Source organism: Dama dama, chromosome 11 (genome assembly GCF_033118175.1).
Source record: "Dama dama isolate Ldn47 chromosome 11, ASM3311817v1, whole genome shotgun sequence".
In the NCBI taxonomy this organism is placed as follows: domain Eukaryota; kingdom Metazoa; phylum Chordata; class Mammalia; order Artiodactyla; family Cervidae; genus Dama; species Dama dama.
Genome location: NC_083691.1, coordinates 96,071,288 through 96,089,920, shown reverse-complemented (window position 1 = coordinate 96,089,920; position 18,633 = coordinate 96,071,288). Strand labels below are relative to the sequence as shown.

General features: G+C 47.8%; 1 protein-coding gene across 34 annotated transcripts in view; it reads left to right on the top strand.

The window, feature by feature from the left end:
* MAP4K4 (mitogen-activated protein kinase kinase kinase kinase 4) overlaps positions 1 to 18,633 on the top strand; it is a 151,150-nt gene that overhangs the window by 87,295 nt on the left and 45,222 nt on the right. For all 34 annotated transcript variants that reach the window (XM_061155905.1, XM_061155878.1, XM_061155889.1 and 31 more), the window contains exons 4-9: positions 7,599 to 7,724; positions 8,943 to 9,053; positions 11,739 to 11,829; positions 12,236 to 12,366; positions 13,189 to 13,243; positions 14,725 to 14,803. In XM_061155905.1, the coding sequence (XP_061011888.1) occupies positions 7,599 to 7,724; positions 8,943 to 9,053; positions 11,739 to 11,829; positions 12,236 to 12,366; positions 13,189 to 13,243; positions 14,725 to 14,803 (593 nt within the window). The remainder of the gene's footprint in view (positions 1 to 7,598; positions 7,725 to 8,942; positions 9,054 to 11,738; positions 11,830 to 12,235; positions 12,367 to 13,188; positions 13,244 to 14,724; positions 14,804 to 18,633) is intronic.

Here is an 18,633-nt window from a genome sequence, read left to right as displayed (position 1 = left end):
ATGTCCCCCAAATTTCAGTCTCCCCACTGGGAGGTAGGTGTTCAGCATAAACCCCATTGTTTGTTCAGACAGCCAAGGAACCGGCAGCTGCTCATCTCCATCTGAAGGGTGCTGGGTGCCCTCCCCAGTCCAGGCCGCAGGTGCCAGCTCAGGGCTGCTGGGCTCAGAGCCCTCTGCAGGGCAGCTGCCCCCAGGTCCGCGCTCTATCCTCGGACACCATGGTTGTCCTCCAAGGTCACCGTGATGTCTGGGGCCTCTAGAGGCTGGGTGATCTCTCCCGGCCCGGGATCCCCGTGCTGTTTCTTCTCTGCTCTTGTTTCTCTTACGTCCAGAGCTTCTCACGCCTGGTTTTTTTTCTCTTTAATGTGCAGTGCTGTGGCCACAAAGCGGAGAGGCTTGGGAGCGGCCACTTCTCAAGGACACAGCTGTGTCCACTTGCCTCCGTGTGTGTAGTGTGACATGCATACAGAAAAGTGCACAAATGACAAACCCAGGACATTTCCAAAAGCCGAACTCACCCCACCCACGAGTCAGCAGCTAAGTCAAAAAACAGAGCGTTGGTAGCCGCTCAGAAATGTGCCTGGCAGTCCCTCCAGTTACCAACCGCTTCCCCTGGAAGGAACCACTCGCCCGACTTCTAACACGATTGATCATTTTTGCTTGTGTCTGTGGTCCATGTGAGAAGACTCACAGGGTCCCATGTGTCTGCTGCTCTGACATCACCTTACGTCTGTGGGAGCCGTTCGTGCCTCTGCATGTCGTGGTGATTTACTGTCCCTGCTCTCATCATATTCTTTGCTGTCCCACTAGCTTCCGAGAAAGCAGTCTCACCCGTGGGTGTCACGCTGGCCGTGCAGCCTCGGGGTGTCTTGCGTGCATGTAGCAGGTGGTGAACTGAAATTGCTGCAGACACAGAAGGAAGTCTACCTGGTGGAGGAACTTCTCCTTGATCGGAGAAGAGATGCTCAGGTGCCTGTTCTAGGGAAAACAGACCTTGGCTTTTTAATTTCTTATGTTTGGAACATGATTAAGTATTTCTTTTCTGATTTAATCTTATCCGTTTCACTGCAAGAGTCGAGAGAAAAATCAGGAATATTGCTCACTTCTGATGACTAGAGAGACTCAGTGTTCTTTGGGAGCATCTCTCAAAAATCCCATCTTCCTTGGCGTCAAGTGTCCCTGTAGCCACTGGTCTTCACCAGGGACTTCCTACCCAGTGCTCCTGGGGTGCCTCGACATCACACCGCTGTTGACCGGTTCGTTCTTTTAGAGCCGATGGTCGCTTTTCTGCTGACTCTGAGCTCGGGTTCCGGGCCAGCCTGGGTTCTTACCTGTCGCTCTGCTGTCCTCGCCTCCCAAGACACCCTGGGGACCCTCTCAACCCGCCTCGTCCTTGCTGATTGATAATAGGGCTGTTTCAAAGTAACACACACCACCAAAGCCTGCCTGTAAGCTTGTCCCTAGTGTGTGTTTGCACTTTATAGTGATGTAATGTAATCAGAACACTCATTAGCTTTTACCATTTTCTTTATTCCTTCTGTATTTTTCATGATCATAATCAGTGATGAATCAGATGTAATGACTCTCAAAAAACAAGATAAAATAGTCTACACTATCAGGGGCCCCACTTCCTATTATGAAAATGAGCACAGTTGAGTCTCATTAAGTTGGATCAGTTCAGATTGGGTGAATTTAAGTGAACAGTGGTGAAGAACCCGCCTGCCAGCACAGGAGACTCAGGTTGCATCCCTGGGTCAGGAGGAAATGGCACCCACCCCGGTATTCTTACCTGGGAAGTCCCATGGTCAGAGGAGCCTGGCGGGCTACCGTCCATGGGGTCACAGAAGAGCTGGGATGCAACTCAGCAACTAAACAACAAAGTGGTCACTTCTGTCCATGTATTGTGTTTGGACAGCATATCCTTTAGATTGAGTGACTGCAGAACAGGCCACTTTAAGGGACTTCACGATACCATGTGACGAGAAGCACTTCTTACTTTTTAATAAGATCTTGAAAAGTGGGCAGTAATCAGCTCTGTACATTCTGATGACTTAAAATATTTTCCTTGACAGATGCTCCTTAAACTACAAGGCATTTGCCATCATCTTTATCATCATAACTCATCTGAGTATAAGGAACAGGGAAGTCAGGGGATGGAAGCAGCGTATGACTTTAAAAAGCCCGACTGAAACACACGCACTGTGGGAAACCACTGGTAGACCATGTGTATCTCTGCTGGCACTTGACGCAAACCTTCCACGCATCGCATTGTCACCGTGGTTCAGTCCCACTGTTTGTTACCGTACCGTTTCCAGCATCTGTTGCTTCGCTTGCGTGGGTGGGAGATGCTGGCTGCCAGGCAGTCTCGGAGTGGAGCTGTGACATCATGTCTGATCGATGGACACAGCTGTGGGATTTCCATGTGTGCTTGGCAGCACCCACACAGACACATCTGGTCTGAGCATGCAGTTACCTTCTCCTGCGATGCTGTGAAAATTATTCTGCATACGATGGAGTAATGCCAAGGGTATTATTGGTACTTACCTGATGTAGAAGACAGGAGTGATTCAAGAGCCCAAGATGGTTTTCTGTGCAGACTTGAAGATTCTAGTGAAATCAGATTACTGTCGTCTTACTGAGTTTTTGCCTATAAATCACTTAGTCCAGTGCTGATGGAGACTTGTGAGCTTTTACTTGTTCTAAGTTTAAGAAATGGACATCTTGGTAAAACATGTGGTAGAAGCAGCAGTGCAGACGGTGGCCAGAGTGAATTTCGTTTGGTTCCAGTCTCAGAAGGTTTGCTGTGTCTGAGATGCATTTCTTAGCAGCTCCTGTACATTTTCAGGGTGAATGCTTAGGGAAGATATCTGAGGATCACTGGGTTTTTTCCTTTATATAGTTGTAGAAGGTGTATATGTGAATTCAGCTTCCCTGGTGACGTGGTAAAGAATCCACCTGCTGGGGAAAAAAAAAAAAAAGAATCTACCTGCTGATGCAGGAGATACAAGAGATTCTGCTTTGATCCCTGGGTCAGGAAGATCCTCTGGAGGAGGAAATGTATTTTTCCTCCAGTATTCTTGCCCGGAGAATTCCATGGACAGGAGAGCCTGGCAAGCTGCAGTCCGTGGGGTCACAGAGAGTCGGACGCAACTGAGACAACTGAGCACGTAGCACGTGTTGGGGCTTTTATCTTGGAACCAATGGATCTTGTGAGATGGATGCTGATTCATTTTAAAGGACGTGTCCTTCCTTCCTCTGACTATATTCCGTACCTTCCTTCTGCCCAAGAATCTTCCCTGCAGAGTTGTGTTCGCCTCTGGTTGAATTGCCAGTGAATTTAAGTTGTAGGACTTTTCATGTGTCTGAGTCAGAAAAATTAACTTTGATTCATTCACCTTGCTGTGATACTGAATAATACTCTCAGATATCACTGGGATTTGCAAGTCAAAGGTGATCTTTTTTCATTTCTCTACCAGTTAACAGTCTCACTAAAACAAACTTGTAAGCTGTTTTTTAATGGACATTTGCATTTTAAGTATATGTGTGTTTATACACTTGAGTGGTGAAATCTGCTAGAGATATTTGCATATGTCATTTTATTATGGTTCTCTGCATCTAGTAAAGAGAGAGTGAATAATGAGTCGCCCTTCCTGTTTTTGTTCTTCAGCTGTTACTGAGCAGGCTTCTTTCTGTAAGGGCTGTGCTGGGAGAACGTTCCCAGTCCTCTTGGATCCTCCTGGTCAGCTGAGGTCCACTCTGTCTCGTCACAGTTCCTGCCATCAGTGGAAAGAGACGGAATTCAGGTTACAAGAGTTTAAACAGCATTTTGCTGCATGTGTGCTCCGTGTCCGAGCATTTCAAGGAGTCACTAAAAAACCCCACTGGTCCCGTGCACTGCTCCATGCTCAGACGGTGGAGCGGACAGGACTTATCAGGTGACTCCTAAACCCCTGGCTGCTTTTAAAGATGACCGTGATGCTCAGATGTCCTCCAGTAGCCAAGGAAGGCAGTGGAAAACTCCTCCCCAGTCGTAGCCCAGCCAGAGACAAAGGCCTTTTCTGTGGGAGCTTGCTTCCAGTGGGAGAGTCCAAAACTCTACTTGGCACCAGCTGCCTGTGATCACAAGGGAAGGGGGGCGGGTCTGGCAGCTGCTTGGTCCCCGGAGGAGAGCAGGAGGGGGCCTTCCCTTTCTTCTTCGCATGTCCCCTCTCCTCTTTCAAGTGACACTTCATTTTTTTTTTTTTCCTTCATCTGTACATTACTGTGGTCCCCTGGAGACGAGTTAGGACTCCGCTGGGTTATTTGGAGCTTCGCCGGTTCCCCTTTCTTTGCAAATGTGGGGTTCGTCATTGGTTTAGAAATTGTTAGCCTGCTCAGAGTTTGTTTTCTCTGTATCGTCTCTGGCAAAGTGAGGTGTGTGTGTGTTTGTGGTGGTGATATGTGTAAATATATACTGGGGAGAGCCCACCAAACCTGTATTTAACTAATGACCGATGGGTGATCTCAACTCCCATGTTGGTTCTTCATTACCCTAAAGACTCATACATTTAAAACACCATATTAAAAGCATTGGCTTCCCAGATGGTGCAGTGGTAAAGAATCCATCTGCAAATGCAGGAGACACAAGAGATGTGGGTTCGATGCTTGCACTGGGAGGATCCCCTGGAGGAGGAAATGGCAACCCACCCCAGTATTCTTGCTGAAGATCCCACGGACATAGGAGCCTGCTGGGCTACAGTCTATGGGGTCACAAAGACTCGGACGTGACTGAGCACGTGTGGACACACACACGCACGCACATTGGTTGTGATGAGGGTCCCAGGTGTACCTGGCTCAAAGCTGTTGACAGACACTGCATTTCTGATGCTTAGACAGTCCCTGACAATTAGTGGTGCTGAATGCCTTTTTATTTTATAAACTGTGCAGTAACCTATTTTAAAACCAGAGAAGCCAGAGAAGGGATGATTCAAAGAATATACAATCCTTATCCTAAAATGGTGGTTTGAGAGGACAGTATGCCTTCCTCTAAACACCCGTTTCATCTGGCTTCCATGATTTGACTACTGAAGATCCAGAAATACTCTGGAAAGTGACATTGATCTGATTACCGTATGTCAGAAAACATTTGATCGGGTGGAGAGGGAGGTAGGAGAGGGGATCGGGATGGGGAATACATGTAAATCCATGGCTGATTCATGTCAATGTATGACAGAAACCACTAGAATATTGTAAAGTAATTAGCCTCCAACTAATAAAAATAAATGGGGGAAAAAAAAAAGAAAACATTTGGATGTTTCAGTCATATTAGAAAAGCTGTTCCCAAACTGCACTGAAGCTGTTCTTAAGTCATATTTCATCATTTCTAACTCGCAGCCCCATTTCAGACCTGTGACCGTGTGTCTTACAGTTGGTCGTGAGTCATAGTTTCATTATGAAATGTGATGGAGCGGCTGCCTAGCTGCGTCTTAGGCGCAGGGGGCTGCATTGTGTGTGAGGGTGTGCCAACAGTGTGACCTGTCTCTGTATTGAGTGCTCTTCACACCCACAGACAGTGCTCAACTCAGGTCTGTAAGGATTTCTGTGCAGGTAAGATGTGTCAGGGTTTTAACTTGGTGGTCTCGGGAAACCTCAGGTGCTGTCGGAGGGTCCTGGTGGTTCTTGTTCAGAGAGGTGAACGAGTTAGAAGACACAGCTTTGTGCAGTCACTAGAAAGAAGTGTCAAAACCAGTCACATTATGTTGTTTAGTCGCTCAGTCATGTCCGACTCTGTGATTGTAGCCCACCAGGCTTCTCCTCTGTTGCAGTACTGGAATGGGTTGCCATTCCCTTCTGCAGGGGATCTTCCCAACCCAGGGATCGAACCTGGGTCTCCTGCGTTGCAGGCAAGTTCTTTACTGTCTGAGCCGCCAGGGAAGCCTTGCCTGGTCCATGACATGTTTAAATCATGCATCTGGTGTGATTTACGCATCCATGAGGTTTCAGTGAGAATTACCATACAGCCCCGTGTCTGGACTGCACTTGGCCTTCTGACCCTGCTCCATATTCACGGCGTCATCTGTCAGAGTCACGTGACGGCTGTGCCCATCAGCAGCGTGCTGTGGCATCCTCATGATTGCATCTCTGGACCGAGCTGCAAGCCGCCACTGTGAGAGTGGCTGGCAGAGGATGATTGTATGTTCCGTTGTGTATTTGGTTTGTAAGCAGTAATGAACAATGGCAAGTTCTGTTTTTAAAAAGACACTTTCCTTTTCATTTGGTCTCATGGTTAATACCTTAATTGTTCCCCCTTCATGGATCACAGCCTTATCACGGGGAGGGGGCTGGCATAACTCAGGGAAGCGTTGAGCTATCCTCTGCAGGGCCTCCCAAGACGCACGGGTCACAGTGAAGAGTTCTAATGATCTTGCGTCTTTTATCTTAAAGAACAGTGCTAGAGAACCAAACTTAGGTTCGTATGGAAGGTTCTGGGGGATGCTTGGCTGCACCAGTAGGTTTCATGCGCGTGTGTGTGCAGATGAACATGGCTCACAGTCTTCGTGGAGAGGGAAGGACAGCACTAAAGTGGAAGGAGGTCTTAGAGAACCGTTCATCCTTTCTTGTTGAAAATACATGAAACAGAGGGAGTTCTAGAGGTCTGGTTATGTGAAGCTTTTCTCAGAGATCCTTGTCTTCTCTCAAACGTCTCTTTTCTGACCAAGGCTCATTTCCGCTCTTCCTCTCATTTGCTGTCTTTGGTTTTGCTCCCCTCTCATCCTGTTGGCTGTCTGTGATCTTGCCTTCAGATGACTTCCTGAAGGTGACTGGTGTCACCCTGCCTCTGTGTCCAGGCTCGACAGGGGACAGGCCGCCTCGAGGATGCCGTTTTCCTGGGCAAGGGGGTGTGCGTGTGTGGAGGAAGCGGAGACCTTGCTACACTCACAAGAGTAACTTAGCTTTATTTCTCCAGACCGTGTCACCACCTGCGCTCTGATCGTCCCTCACAGGCTCTTCCTTCCTCCCTCTGCCCATCTTAGCTCAGTAAAGTGAGAGGCCAGGGCGTGAGCCCCGTCCCGGACAACCTGCCAGCACCCAGTGCTGTCTGTCTCCGGGCCCCCCGCCCAGGACGAAGGGCTCCTGGGCTCAGCCCCTGCCTGTGGCCCCGACCCCGCGGGATGCTGCTGTGAGAGGCTCTCAGAGGTGAACCTCCTCCGCCTTAAATGCCGCGGACGGTTTATGCTCACAAATGTTCTCTAGAAACAGCCCTTCCTGGTAATCGGTTGAAATGGTATTGGCCAGTTGGTCCCCCTTTTCCCCCCGTTTTTACAGGTGAGCAACTTGAGGCTCAGAGAAGTGGAATGAGCTGCCTGGGGGCACGTGGTCAGCGAGAGAGCCTGGTCCGCACATGCCCTCTGCTGCCTCTTCATCTTTTCCTTGTGTTCTTGTTGTCTTCTTTGCTGAGCTTGTGATCACATTGCAGAGGGTGAGCCCCCAGTTCTTGGCAAAGGCCACAGTAACTGTCTCCCTTGCTGGAGGGGCCAGGACCCTCTGATGGCCTGCGTGTGGAGGAAGTCCAGTCATGCATTTCATTCAGACACTGTATGTTTTATTTTTTTCTTAAGGATGAAGAGGAGGAAATCAAACTGGAGATAAATATGCTGAAGAAATATTCTCATCATAGAAATATTGCAACGTATTACGGTGCTTTCATTAAAAAGAGCCCCCCAGGACACGATGACCAGCTTTGGGTAAGCAAGCATCTCCTGCGTGTTTTATGGGGTTTCCTTTTTGGTTGTACTAGAAGGGCATTAAGAACCTTCTAGAGGAAGGTGAGAGAAAAGCAAAGAAAAGGGGGAAAGTCTGGTATCTTCCCTGGACTTCTCAGTGGAAGGTATGCTGAATGTTTATTTTGGTGTTGATTTCACATTGCAGGGAAAAGAGTTTGTGTTTTGGGAATAAGGTGGCACAGTAAGAAACAAGGAAAACAACCAAAATAGCAAGGAAATTAGGAGCTTGAACTTAAAAGCAATATGATAAAAACTTTATGGAAATTAGTATAGTATCTCAGCAACATGCATTTTCTTTACTTCCATGGGATTGAGAGACAAACTGCAAAATAACAAACTTAGTTCTGTAATTTACCAAGAGCAGTGGGTTTCAGGTACATTTGTGGAATTTATACATGTTCAACCTTACCTCTTATTGAACATGTTTCAAGATGATGACACTGAGATAGTGCTGGCTCTGTAGCGATCATGTTAGTTCTGCCACAAGTACTGGACTTATAGAGCGGGAAGATAAATGAACACTCTTCTGATTTTTTTTTTTTTTAAGTCATTGTAGAATATTTGCAAAGTTAGGAAAGTAAAAGGGAAAAAAATTACCTTTATTTCTATTGCCCATATGTAAACATAGTTAAAATTTTAGAATAGTTCAGTTCATTTTCTAAGTACTTTAAAAATATTCTTTGTTTATATTGTTCAAACATTTAAATATTGTAGAGTGTCTTGTGAAAAGTTCTGTGCTGCTTAAAAATAGTTCTCCTCTTTTGTACTAACCCCAGTTAACATAAAATAGTTGGGGAATCACAGCGTTGTGGGAAGTAGAACATTTGGGATGCTGGGAGGTGAGAGGCTTGTTGGGGAGCATCTGGGTCGGTTTCTGATGACTGGGTGCTGGTTGAGGACAGACGGCCCTCCTGCGCCTGTGCTCTGGTGGCGGGCGCTGCAGGGCCAGGCTGTGCTGTGGAGTATGAGGACCCCAGTGCCCTGGACCCGTGTCCATGCCCAGGAGATGGGGTGGGGGAACACGCTCTCAGGAATTCGCTGCCTCCACAGTGATCATGCGCCCAGACCTTTAGGAAAAGGGCGGGAGTTAGACTGCCCCCCGGCCTGCCCGGGGAGGGTGCTGCCATCTGTGATGCTCTGACCTCCGGCGGGATGTGTCCGTGTCTTGTCTCCCTCCAGCTCGTTATGGAGTTCTGTGGGGCTGGATCCATCACAGACCTCGTGAAGAACACCAAGGGCAACACGCTGAAGGAAGACTGGATAGCCTACATCTCCAGGGAGATCCTGCGGGTGAGCCGCCCTGCGCTCGGCTTTCTTTGCATTTGCTGCTCGTGGTGGTCGTTCAGTTGCTGTCGTGTCCAACTCTTGGTGGCCCCGTGGACCACAGCACGCCAGGCTTCCCTGTCCTTCGCCAGCTCCCAGAGCTTGCTCAAGCTCGTGTCCGTCGAGTTGGCGATGCCAATCCAACCATCTCACCCCCTGTCACTCCCGCTTCTCCTGCTGCCCTCAGTCTTTCCCATCATCAGCTGCCACTGTACAGATTATTCTTTTCACGACAACCAAGGATTCTGTATAGCCAGTTGGCTTCGACAGTTGAAGCCACATTGAAGCCACATCACGATGTTGACTCTGGCCTGTATCTAAAGAAATTAGACTTAAAATAGTTGTGTGTGTTTTTTTTTTAAATGTAATTTATTTTCCTGAATTCATCCTGCAGTTATTCAAAAGAAAATCAGCGTGCAGAGGAGGAGAAATAATCTCTTGTTTATGGAAATCCTGTGTCTGAGCTTATAAGTCAATATTAATGGTGCTGAATGCTAGCTTTCAGAGTCATCTTCTGGGCTTTGGCATTAACAGTTAGAATCTGCTGCAGTATTTACGAGGGAAAGTTCTTGTGTTTAATGTTATTTACAGCCAGTTGGAAAGCTGGTTTATGGTCTTTGAGCAAGTTTCGGAGCTACCAAATGATTTTAGCAGCTTCTGAATGATTCTTTTCAGTAGTGGAGCCATTGTGACGGCACAGTGTGTTTGAAACTAACGTATTTCAAAGCTGCTTGTGAGTTGCCCACGGGCGGCTTCTCTTTGGTCAGCTGTCATAGTTTTCTCTCTACTTTACCTGTAAATCATACACTTAAACGACTTGGTTGAATTTCATTTACGGACCACATATGAAAAGTAAAGACTATGGAATTGAATTGGAATCTAATTGTAAAAGAACCTGTTATTTTTTATGTGTAGGTAAATTTATGATTAAGCTTCACAGAGGACTATAGGTTTTTAAAAATGCTGTCTAGAATTCATGGAGACAGTTTGAATTTCTTTTTGTTTAGTTTACAGAGCCCTTGAAAATAGATAATTCTTCTTAAGACAACTAGTTGGATAGGGAGAGATGGAAGACCTGTCTTTGAATCATCACATTCACATTTCATTATAAAAGCATGGGGATTCTTTTGTGGTTATTATAGGAGCCTTAACATGTGAGCCTAAGCCTCCCGCCTCCCGCTGCTATGCAGGATTTCAATGAGCGGGCACCTGCAATGTCCTTAATAGCAAAGTTGTTTATTCACTCAGTTCTGTCTGACTCTTTGTGACTCCATGGATAGTAGCCTGACAGGCTCCTCTGTCCATGGGATTCTCCAGGAAAGTATACTGGAGCGGGTTACATTTCCTTCTCCAGGGGGTCTTCCTAACCCAGGGATCAAATCCGCCTCTCCTGCTTTGGCAGGTGGGTTCTTTACCACTGAGCCACCTGCGAAGCCCCATGATAACAATAAAACCCCACTGAAATGTTAAACAGGAAAAATCAAGTAGACGGCGCATTCTCATCTACCCTTTCTCAATCGCGGCGTCCTGGACTGGGTAGATCGAACGGCGCATTCTCATTTGCCCTTTCTCAATCGCGGCGTCTTGGACTGGGTAGATCGCTTGTGCCTTGGGAGACAGCTGCATGTTGAGTTCTCTGGCAGAAGTCGGGACAAGCAGAGTTGTGAGAATGCTGCCTTTTTGTCTTTCTGACCATATTTGGATGCAAACTGCGTTTTTGTTCTCCCACCACCTCTCATCAGAGGCATGCTCTGGGCTTCATTCCAGATACGAGGTCATCAGAAAGTGCTGTGTGCCCACTAGGGCTTACTTCCTTGGGAGAAAAAGAAAGATGCTTGATTGGCACATGAAGCTCTGTGGATGGCAGGACCGTTGTACCCGTGGGGTAGAGGTGGGGTCAGTCAGTAGTTCACAGCTTGTGGCTCTTTGGTGGGAAAACCAGGCTGGGTTTAAGGGCCAGCCCTTGAAGCCCACTGTCACCCTTGCTTTTCCCCTGGAATGCATGCGGTTCACATCTCCCCCCAGGCTCACCCACTGCACAATGGGCGTGCAGCGTGGGAAGAGGACCGTCCTGTGCACAAATAGCACACATTGCAATAGAGACACTGCAGATGGTCATTGAACACGTGACTTCGGGGAAAAGCTAGAAAGTGGTAGCGCTGCCCTCACCCTGGCCCGGACCCCTTGGGACTGGGGGTGCTTCTCTCTGTATGGTGTCACTGGTGATACCTTGCTGGACACGCACTGCAGTTGAATTGTGTGCACACTTTATTTTTCAGTATTTGTTTGCTTGCTTGCTCCGGGTCTTAGGTGTGGCACACAGACTTAATTGCCCCGCAGCATGTGGGGATGTTAGCTCCCCAACCAGGGATAGAACCCGCACCCCCTGCATTGGAAGGCAGATTCTTAACCGCTGGACCACCAGGGAAGTACCAGAGAACGGGTTTTGTTTTGTTTTGTTTTTTCTTTCTTTTAATCTTTTGGCCACACTAAGTGATATGTGGGATCTTGGTTCCCTGACCAGGGATCCATTCCGTGTCCCCTGCATTGAAAGGTGAATTCTTAACCACTGGACCGTGCGATATTATAAGGGGCACATTCTGGGCTGGTCACTGACAGCATAAGAACTAAATCTCTCTGTCTTACCTGCAGGGCCTGGCCCATCTCCACATCCATCACGTGATCCACCGTGACATCAAGGGCCAGAACGTGCTGCTGACCGAGAACGCAGAGGTGAAGCTAGGTAAGTGTGATCTGATGCCTGCCAGGGTAGAGTCCTCTGTTGGCATCACCCCCGTTACCCGTTCCGTCCTGTTGGAGAAGTGGGAGCCAGGCTTACCTCTTAGCACGGCTCCAGGCCTGCTTTGTCCGTGCTCCAGACTCCCCCAGCAGTCCCTCTCGTGGTCCCTGTGGGAAACTCAGGGATGCGGTGGGTACAGGCCCCTGGGGAAGCCCCCAGGCTGGTTGAGCATCTTGGCGCTGTGGTGACTTGGCTCTGGAGGGGGTGCTCCTTACCCGCGTTGCCGGAGGGTCGCACATCCACCCTCTGCTTGTGTGTGGTTTTACTGTGAAGACCCTGCTCCTCTGTGTATGCGTCCTGTTCTTGACTGGTTTGCTCACTCCGCTTTCCTTCCTTCCTCTGGCTGCAGTGGACTTCGGGGTGAGCGCCCAGCTGGACAGGACCGTGGGGAGGAGGAACACGTTCATAGGCACCCCCTACTGGATGGCCCCCGAGGTCATCGCCTGTGACGAGAACCCGGACGCCACCTACGATTACAGGGTAAGGTGCCAGCAGCCTGGCCTCATGGGCTCGCTGGTCCTGGGCGTGGGTTCTGACCCCACTTCCCCCTCCCTGCCCCAGCGAGGACCGCATGGACTGCTGCTGTAGGGCACATCTGCCGGGACAGTATTTTGAGGCTTTTTGTGTGTGTGGTCCGTTCTGCATCAGCTCTGTTCAAAGTCAGGTGCTACTTTCAAGGCGGGAGGGGCCCGTCGGTCTCAGAAATGTTTTGTCCCCAGTCAATTTAGCGCTTCTGCTGTTTACTGTTCTTTTTAATTTGAAGAGTGTCAGGTATTTATTATTTCAGAAATATTGTCAGATTACATAGCAAGCACCTTGTGTGAAATTTCAGAATCTTGCTAAAGAGCTGTGCACCTTTGCTTTGGTCACAAATGTGTTTAAAACTCTTGAGAGTGACCTCTAGAGACGTGTATCAATAATGCACTTCTTGATCCTGATGAAAAGTCTTGTTTGATCATCAGACTCTGGCTGAGAGTTGGATCATAGGTACGGCAAGTGGTTCTAATTAACGATCATTATTATCATTATTGGCATAACTTTTCACAAAGCTGTGCAATACAATGCAGATTGTATAGCTTTTCCATCACCATCTTCATGAGTTGACTGAACTTTATGAGTTGATCATTTATTTACTTGGAAGGTATTCTTCCAGATGTGTTTGTGCTTGTGATTTCTTGGCAAACTTCCTTTTGGTTTGTACCCCCAAAGAATGCATTTACGTGATTTGTGTGAATGACCAGTGGTGGTGAGTTCCTGGCCTCATGGTGAGGATGGTGCGCTAATGTCTTCTTTGTCCTGCAGAGTGACCTCTGGTCCTGCGGCATCACTGCCATTGAGATGGCTGAAGGCGCTCCCCGTAAGTAGCCTGTCTTCCTTGTTAGCCCGGTTCTATGCAATGTAAACCTGGTCTCAGGGCTCCAGAAACAGTGGCTTCATGAATGGAGCTGTTCCTGCTGGAGCGTTCAGGTGAAGGAATCATAAATACAGTGGAGTTTTAGATGTGAAAGGAGTTCTTGGCACACGTCAGTCCTTCTGAAGGTCTCCCTGAGGTTCGTGGGCCGCGTTACCTTTTAAGTTGTAATTAGATGTGTGACCTGAATTTATTCTAACATCAGATGATGACAGTCCACTCCAGTATTTTTGCCTGGAGAATCCCATGGACAGAGGAGCCTGGCGGACTCAGTCCATGGGGTTGCAAAAGTTGGACGGGACTGAGCATGCACACACACACACACAGTAATAGGCAATAATTTTTCTTTTTATAGTTTGAACTTAGTATTCAGTGAAACTGGTCCTAATACAGGAAATTTCCATTTTACTTATGTTTTAACTTTAAAAATAGAGGCACAACCTTTTATCCATGGAATAATTTTTTTTTTATTACCTGTGAAATTTTGCTTCCACTTTGGATTAAGTCAGTGACAACTTCATGAAATTGGTTTTTAATCAGGAACAGAGTAGAATTGCAGAGAGCAAAGGAAAAAAAGAAACCTATTATTTTCTGCTGGTCCCCCTTGAATATATAACATTTGGTACTTAGTTGCTGCTGACTAAACTTGAACGAATGATACAAGGTTGCCCCCAGCTAGGGATTAGTTGCACTGCAGAAGTGGCCATCTGTCCTGCTCACCCTGTGCTCCATCGTGTCCCCTGAGGACCTGAGACGGGGCAGGACTGCCCGACGTCTTGTCTGGTTCCCTTTCGCCCGGGAACAGCATCCTCTCTTTTAGTCCTATCTCCCAGCTGTCTTGTAAGGTGCTTGTGAAGGTGAATAAACACACGGAAATACCTGTGTCCACATGCACCTCTCAAGCCTTCACTGGGCCAGTGATCAGAGGATAAATAGTCATCAAACAAAATTAAACAATCCCACTCACTCCCCGATTTCAGGAACACTCACTCTAACAGTAAGCAGTGAACACGTCTGCTAGGCTCCTGAGTTCCAGGCATCGTGTGAAGAAGGCCTTCACAGCTGTGTCTCATTTAATCCTCACAACAGTCCTATGAAAATAAAGATATTTTCGTTGTCATCGATAGATGCCTTAAGCTGTTAACTCCTTTTGGACCTTGAATCAGCATTTATCTTTGATTTATGGACGCTTTCCAGTGTGTTTGAAATGGTCCAGACTTCTTGTTGCTCTCGTCCTCCTCGTGTTTTGCTGTGCTTCAGTGGGGGGTTCAGGATATGTTCTCAGCTGCATAACTAGATGTGCAGGCTGCTTGACATGACGCCTGTTGATCAGACAATGGGCAGAGCGTGTGATGTCACGAGTGGGTCCCGGAAACGGAGACCGAGTGAGCTGAGTGCATAACTGATACGCCCTCTCCTCTCCCCAGCTCTCTGTGACATGCATCCCATGAGAGCCCTGTTTCTCATCCCCCGAAATCCTCCTCCCCGGCTGAAGTCCAAAAAATGGTAAGATACACGTGCTTTGTTGTCATTCTCTTCCTTTTTTTTTTAAAAAAGAAAAGTATTCCTTTTTAGTTTGACTTCAGGACAGAATCCTGGCCATTCTGACTCCCAAAGAACACAAGAGTCAGTGTCCCAAAACACAGGGTACAAAGTGTATTGCTTTAATTTTTAATGTTCTTTTTCCTCTTGATCCATTGTCCTTGAATGATAAAATAGCGCCAAGTGACTCTATGAAACACCAGCACAATATTTTAAAAAGGTTCTATTTTAATATTTAAATATACTTCTCAGTGTAGTGGACTCCCCTGGTGGCTGAGACAGAAAGAATCTTCCTGCCATGCAGGAGACCCTGGTTTGATCCCTGGGTAGGGAAGATCCCCTGGAGAAGGGAATGGCAACCCACTCCAGTGTTCTTGCCTGGAGAATCCCATGGACAGAGGAGCCTGTCAGGCTACAGTCCATAGGGTCGCAGAGTCAGACATGACCGAGCAACTAACCCACACTCAGTGTAATAGATTTCTATACGGCTGTACACGAAGAAGCAAAGTTGTGTTGACTTGTACTTTCTGGTTGAAGGGATATTTCAGTAAAACTCACGGAAGGGTTCACTGTCGTCATGGCAGGACTTTGAAGTCTGAGGGGCCCTTGCTGCCCGAGCAGAACGTGTTGGAGGAGGGGTCCCCTCCCTGGGCTGCCCCTTCCTTCCCCCTCCCGATTAATTCTGATAAACAGCGTCGATCCCGGGGAGGGAGATGGTGCCAACCTCCAGGCACAGAAGAGTTCAGAAGTGCAGTGGGGCGGGCAGATGCTGCTTTGGTGTGGTTTTGAAGTCTCGGAGGAAGAACACAGTGCTTTGTTCTTTCGGCCTGAGAATTTTGCCCCCTCGCTCCCTCTGAGGGTTGTTCTGAACCTTCCCTGTGGGCACCTGTCTGTGCCCGGGCCCCCATGCATGCGGGCCTCCCTCCCGCCCTGTGTTCTGTTTCCTGGGCTTGGCTGTCGGTCTTACCTGCTGTGTGTGCTTGTTTTCCTTCCTGAAGCTGTTCTCACCCGTTTTCCAGGTGGTGGCGTCTCCTCTTAGGTTGCTTCTAATTCTGAAATACACCAGAGGGCCCCATTTTGGCCTCCTCCTGCCAACTGTTGGGGTGGAGGGTGCTTCAGACGGTAAAGGATCTGTCTGCCATGCAGGAGACCTGAGTTCAGTCCCCGGGTCAGGAAGATCCCCTGGAGAGGAAGATGGCAACCCACTCCAGTATTCTCGTCTGGAGAATTCCCTGGACGGAGGAGCCTGGCGGGCTGTAGTCCATGGCGTCCCAAGGAGTCGTATATGGCTGAGCGACCAACACTTTCACTTTACCAGCTCTTAGGTCTGCTCTTCTCGGGGGCACATCCTCTGATGTCCTAGAGCAGCGGTCCCCAACCTTTTGGGCACCAGGGACCGGCTTCATGGAAGACAGTTTTTCCACTGACTGGGGGTGGGGGGGAAGGTTTTGGGGTGATTCAAGAGCATTACATTCAGGATTTGAGCTCCCCTGAGAATCTCACGCTGTGGCTGATCTGCCAGGAGACGGAGCTCAGGTGATAGAGCAATGAGGAGTGGCAGCAAATACAGGGGAGGCTTCACTCCCTCACCTGCTGCTCACCTCTTGCTGTGTGGGCTGGTTCCTAACAAGCCGTGGACTGGTACGGATCTGGGGGTTGGGGTCCCCTGTTCCAGAGGCTGCTAGTCCACCGGTGTAGACGCAAACATGTATTTTCACCCTTGTTTCTCTCCTGTTCCCTTCTGTCTTCCCGTCTTCCCCCTTTCATCTGCTGGCGAGATTTCCTCTTCCTTCATCCTTTCTTTCACCACATTCAGCTCCAGGGAACTGAGGTTGTCTGGTTCCACTTACCAGTTCTTGGAGAGGTTCTTTAAGGCAATGATTGAGCCCCAGTTGGTCTCCTGTATTATTAAAACATGACAACCATGTGCGCCCACCGGTGGCCAGCCCTGGGAAACCCCATGTGAACAGTAGGTGTCACTAGGGAGTCAGCTGTGGGGCTGGGTGACACTTTATCCGCCTCATGCTAAACTGAGCAACGCTCATTTTCTCTTTGCTTATTCTCAGATTTTATTGAAGGGAGCTTATGCTCCATCTTCAGGGTATTTTCACAGTTTGTCAGTCAGTCGGTTATGCCACCCGTGACTTGCAGGCGTGGATCAACTGCTGTGCATACAGCACGGTGAAATAAAGAGACACGTGTAGATAACAGTGGAGTCTCCCTGTGTTCTTTCACCAAACTGCCTCTAGCTAAGCTGGATCAGATGCATTCTCAGCAGTTCACATCACTGCCTCAGCTTACCCGGGTGTTCCGAAGGGTCCAGAGGGTCACAAACGTGAAGGCCCTCTTGCTTTACGGATGCTGTCTTTCTGTCCACAGGTCGTGAGTTTCCACAACCACTTTGGCAGAAGTGGCCTTTGAAAAATGATCAGCAAATTCTCAGCAGAAGCTGACAGATGTGTTTAAAGACTGTATTGTAGATGATCATTTCTCTGGTGTTAATCTGTACATGGCCCGTGAGAAGCCCTTTGGAATTCTTTATCTTAAGGTTTCATCCTCAAACTCTCCAGTGTGAAGGTCTGAGGAGTGACTCAGGCATTTGTATTTTTAATAAACTCCCCACATGGTCCTCCTGGGCCCCGGGATTTGGGAATCCGTGTGCCATAGCATTCCTCTACCGCTGTGTAGAATCCTGTGCATTCCTCCTTAACCGCAGAACAAGGCCACAGCTTCTTCAAGTGGCTGAGGGCCCTTCTCTATGCTGACCCTTAGTTCTTTTAACTCTTTTTCCACTTTTCATTGCAACATCAGAAAGCCGTTCACTGTCCCCCTTGGACTCTGCTGCCTCGTCACTCTGGAACGGTGGCTTTTCTTGGGAAGGTTAAATATCCTCCTTTTTCTTGATGTTGAACCCATTCCACTGCCTCAGTTCTGTTTTCTTTCTCACAATTTGATTATGCATCCGCTATTGAGTATACATACACTGTTTCCTATGTGTATGTCTTACAGCATAAACAAATGTAAATTGTTGACACATAAATATTTGTTGGCTTGAACAAAAATAGTAAGTTCTGAGTACAAACAGAAGAGAGAAGAACTGATTCTCTCTCCTCCAGTTTTTTTTTAATATTTAATTTTATATTGAAGTATGGTTGATTTACAATTATCACGTTAGTTTCAAGCGTGCAGCAAAGCGATTCAGTTACTCATATACACGTACCTGTTCCTTTGCAAATTCTCTTCCCATTTAGGTTATTACAGAGTATTACGCAAAGTTTCCCTGTGCTATACAGTAGGTCCTTGGCATTATCTGTTTTACTCGTTTATTTTTTAAACTTTTTATTTTATATTGGAGTGTAGCCAGTTAATAATGTGATAGTTTCAGGTGGACAGAAAGAACTCTTAAAGCATGAAGTAACTGGAAAGGACTGAACTCATTCTCTCAATCACATTTTTAAAGACTGAATAACTCATTCATTCAACAAAAATTTACTGCATACCTATTGCAGTTGACATGCTCCGAGCTGGGCCTTGCTGACAAACAGGAAAGCAGGAACCAGCCCTGACCTGTACGGTTATAAACCAGGAGGAGAGACAGACATAAACGTGAAGTGTGCAGTGTGTTACATGCAGAGAGCCTGAAAGAAAGGGCTCCTGGCTTAGGGCGTGTGGTGCAGTGTTGCCAGGAAAGGTTTATGGACAGGAAGCTGTCTGAGCCGAGTCTCCAATAACAGGGTGGCTGAGAGTGTCTCTGCTGAGGCCACGGAGGGGTCACCATGAGCCAGAAATGGAGA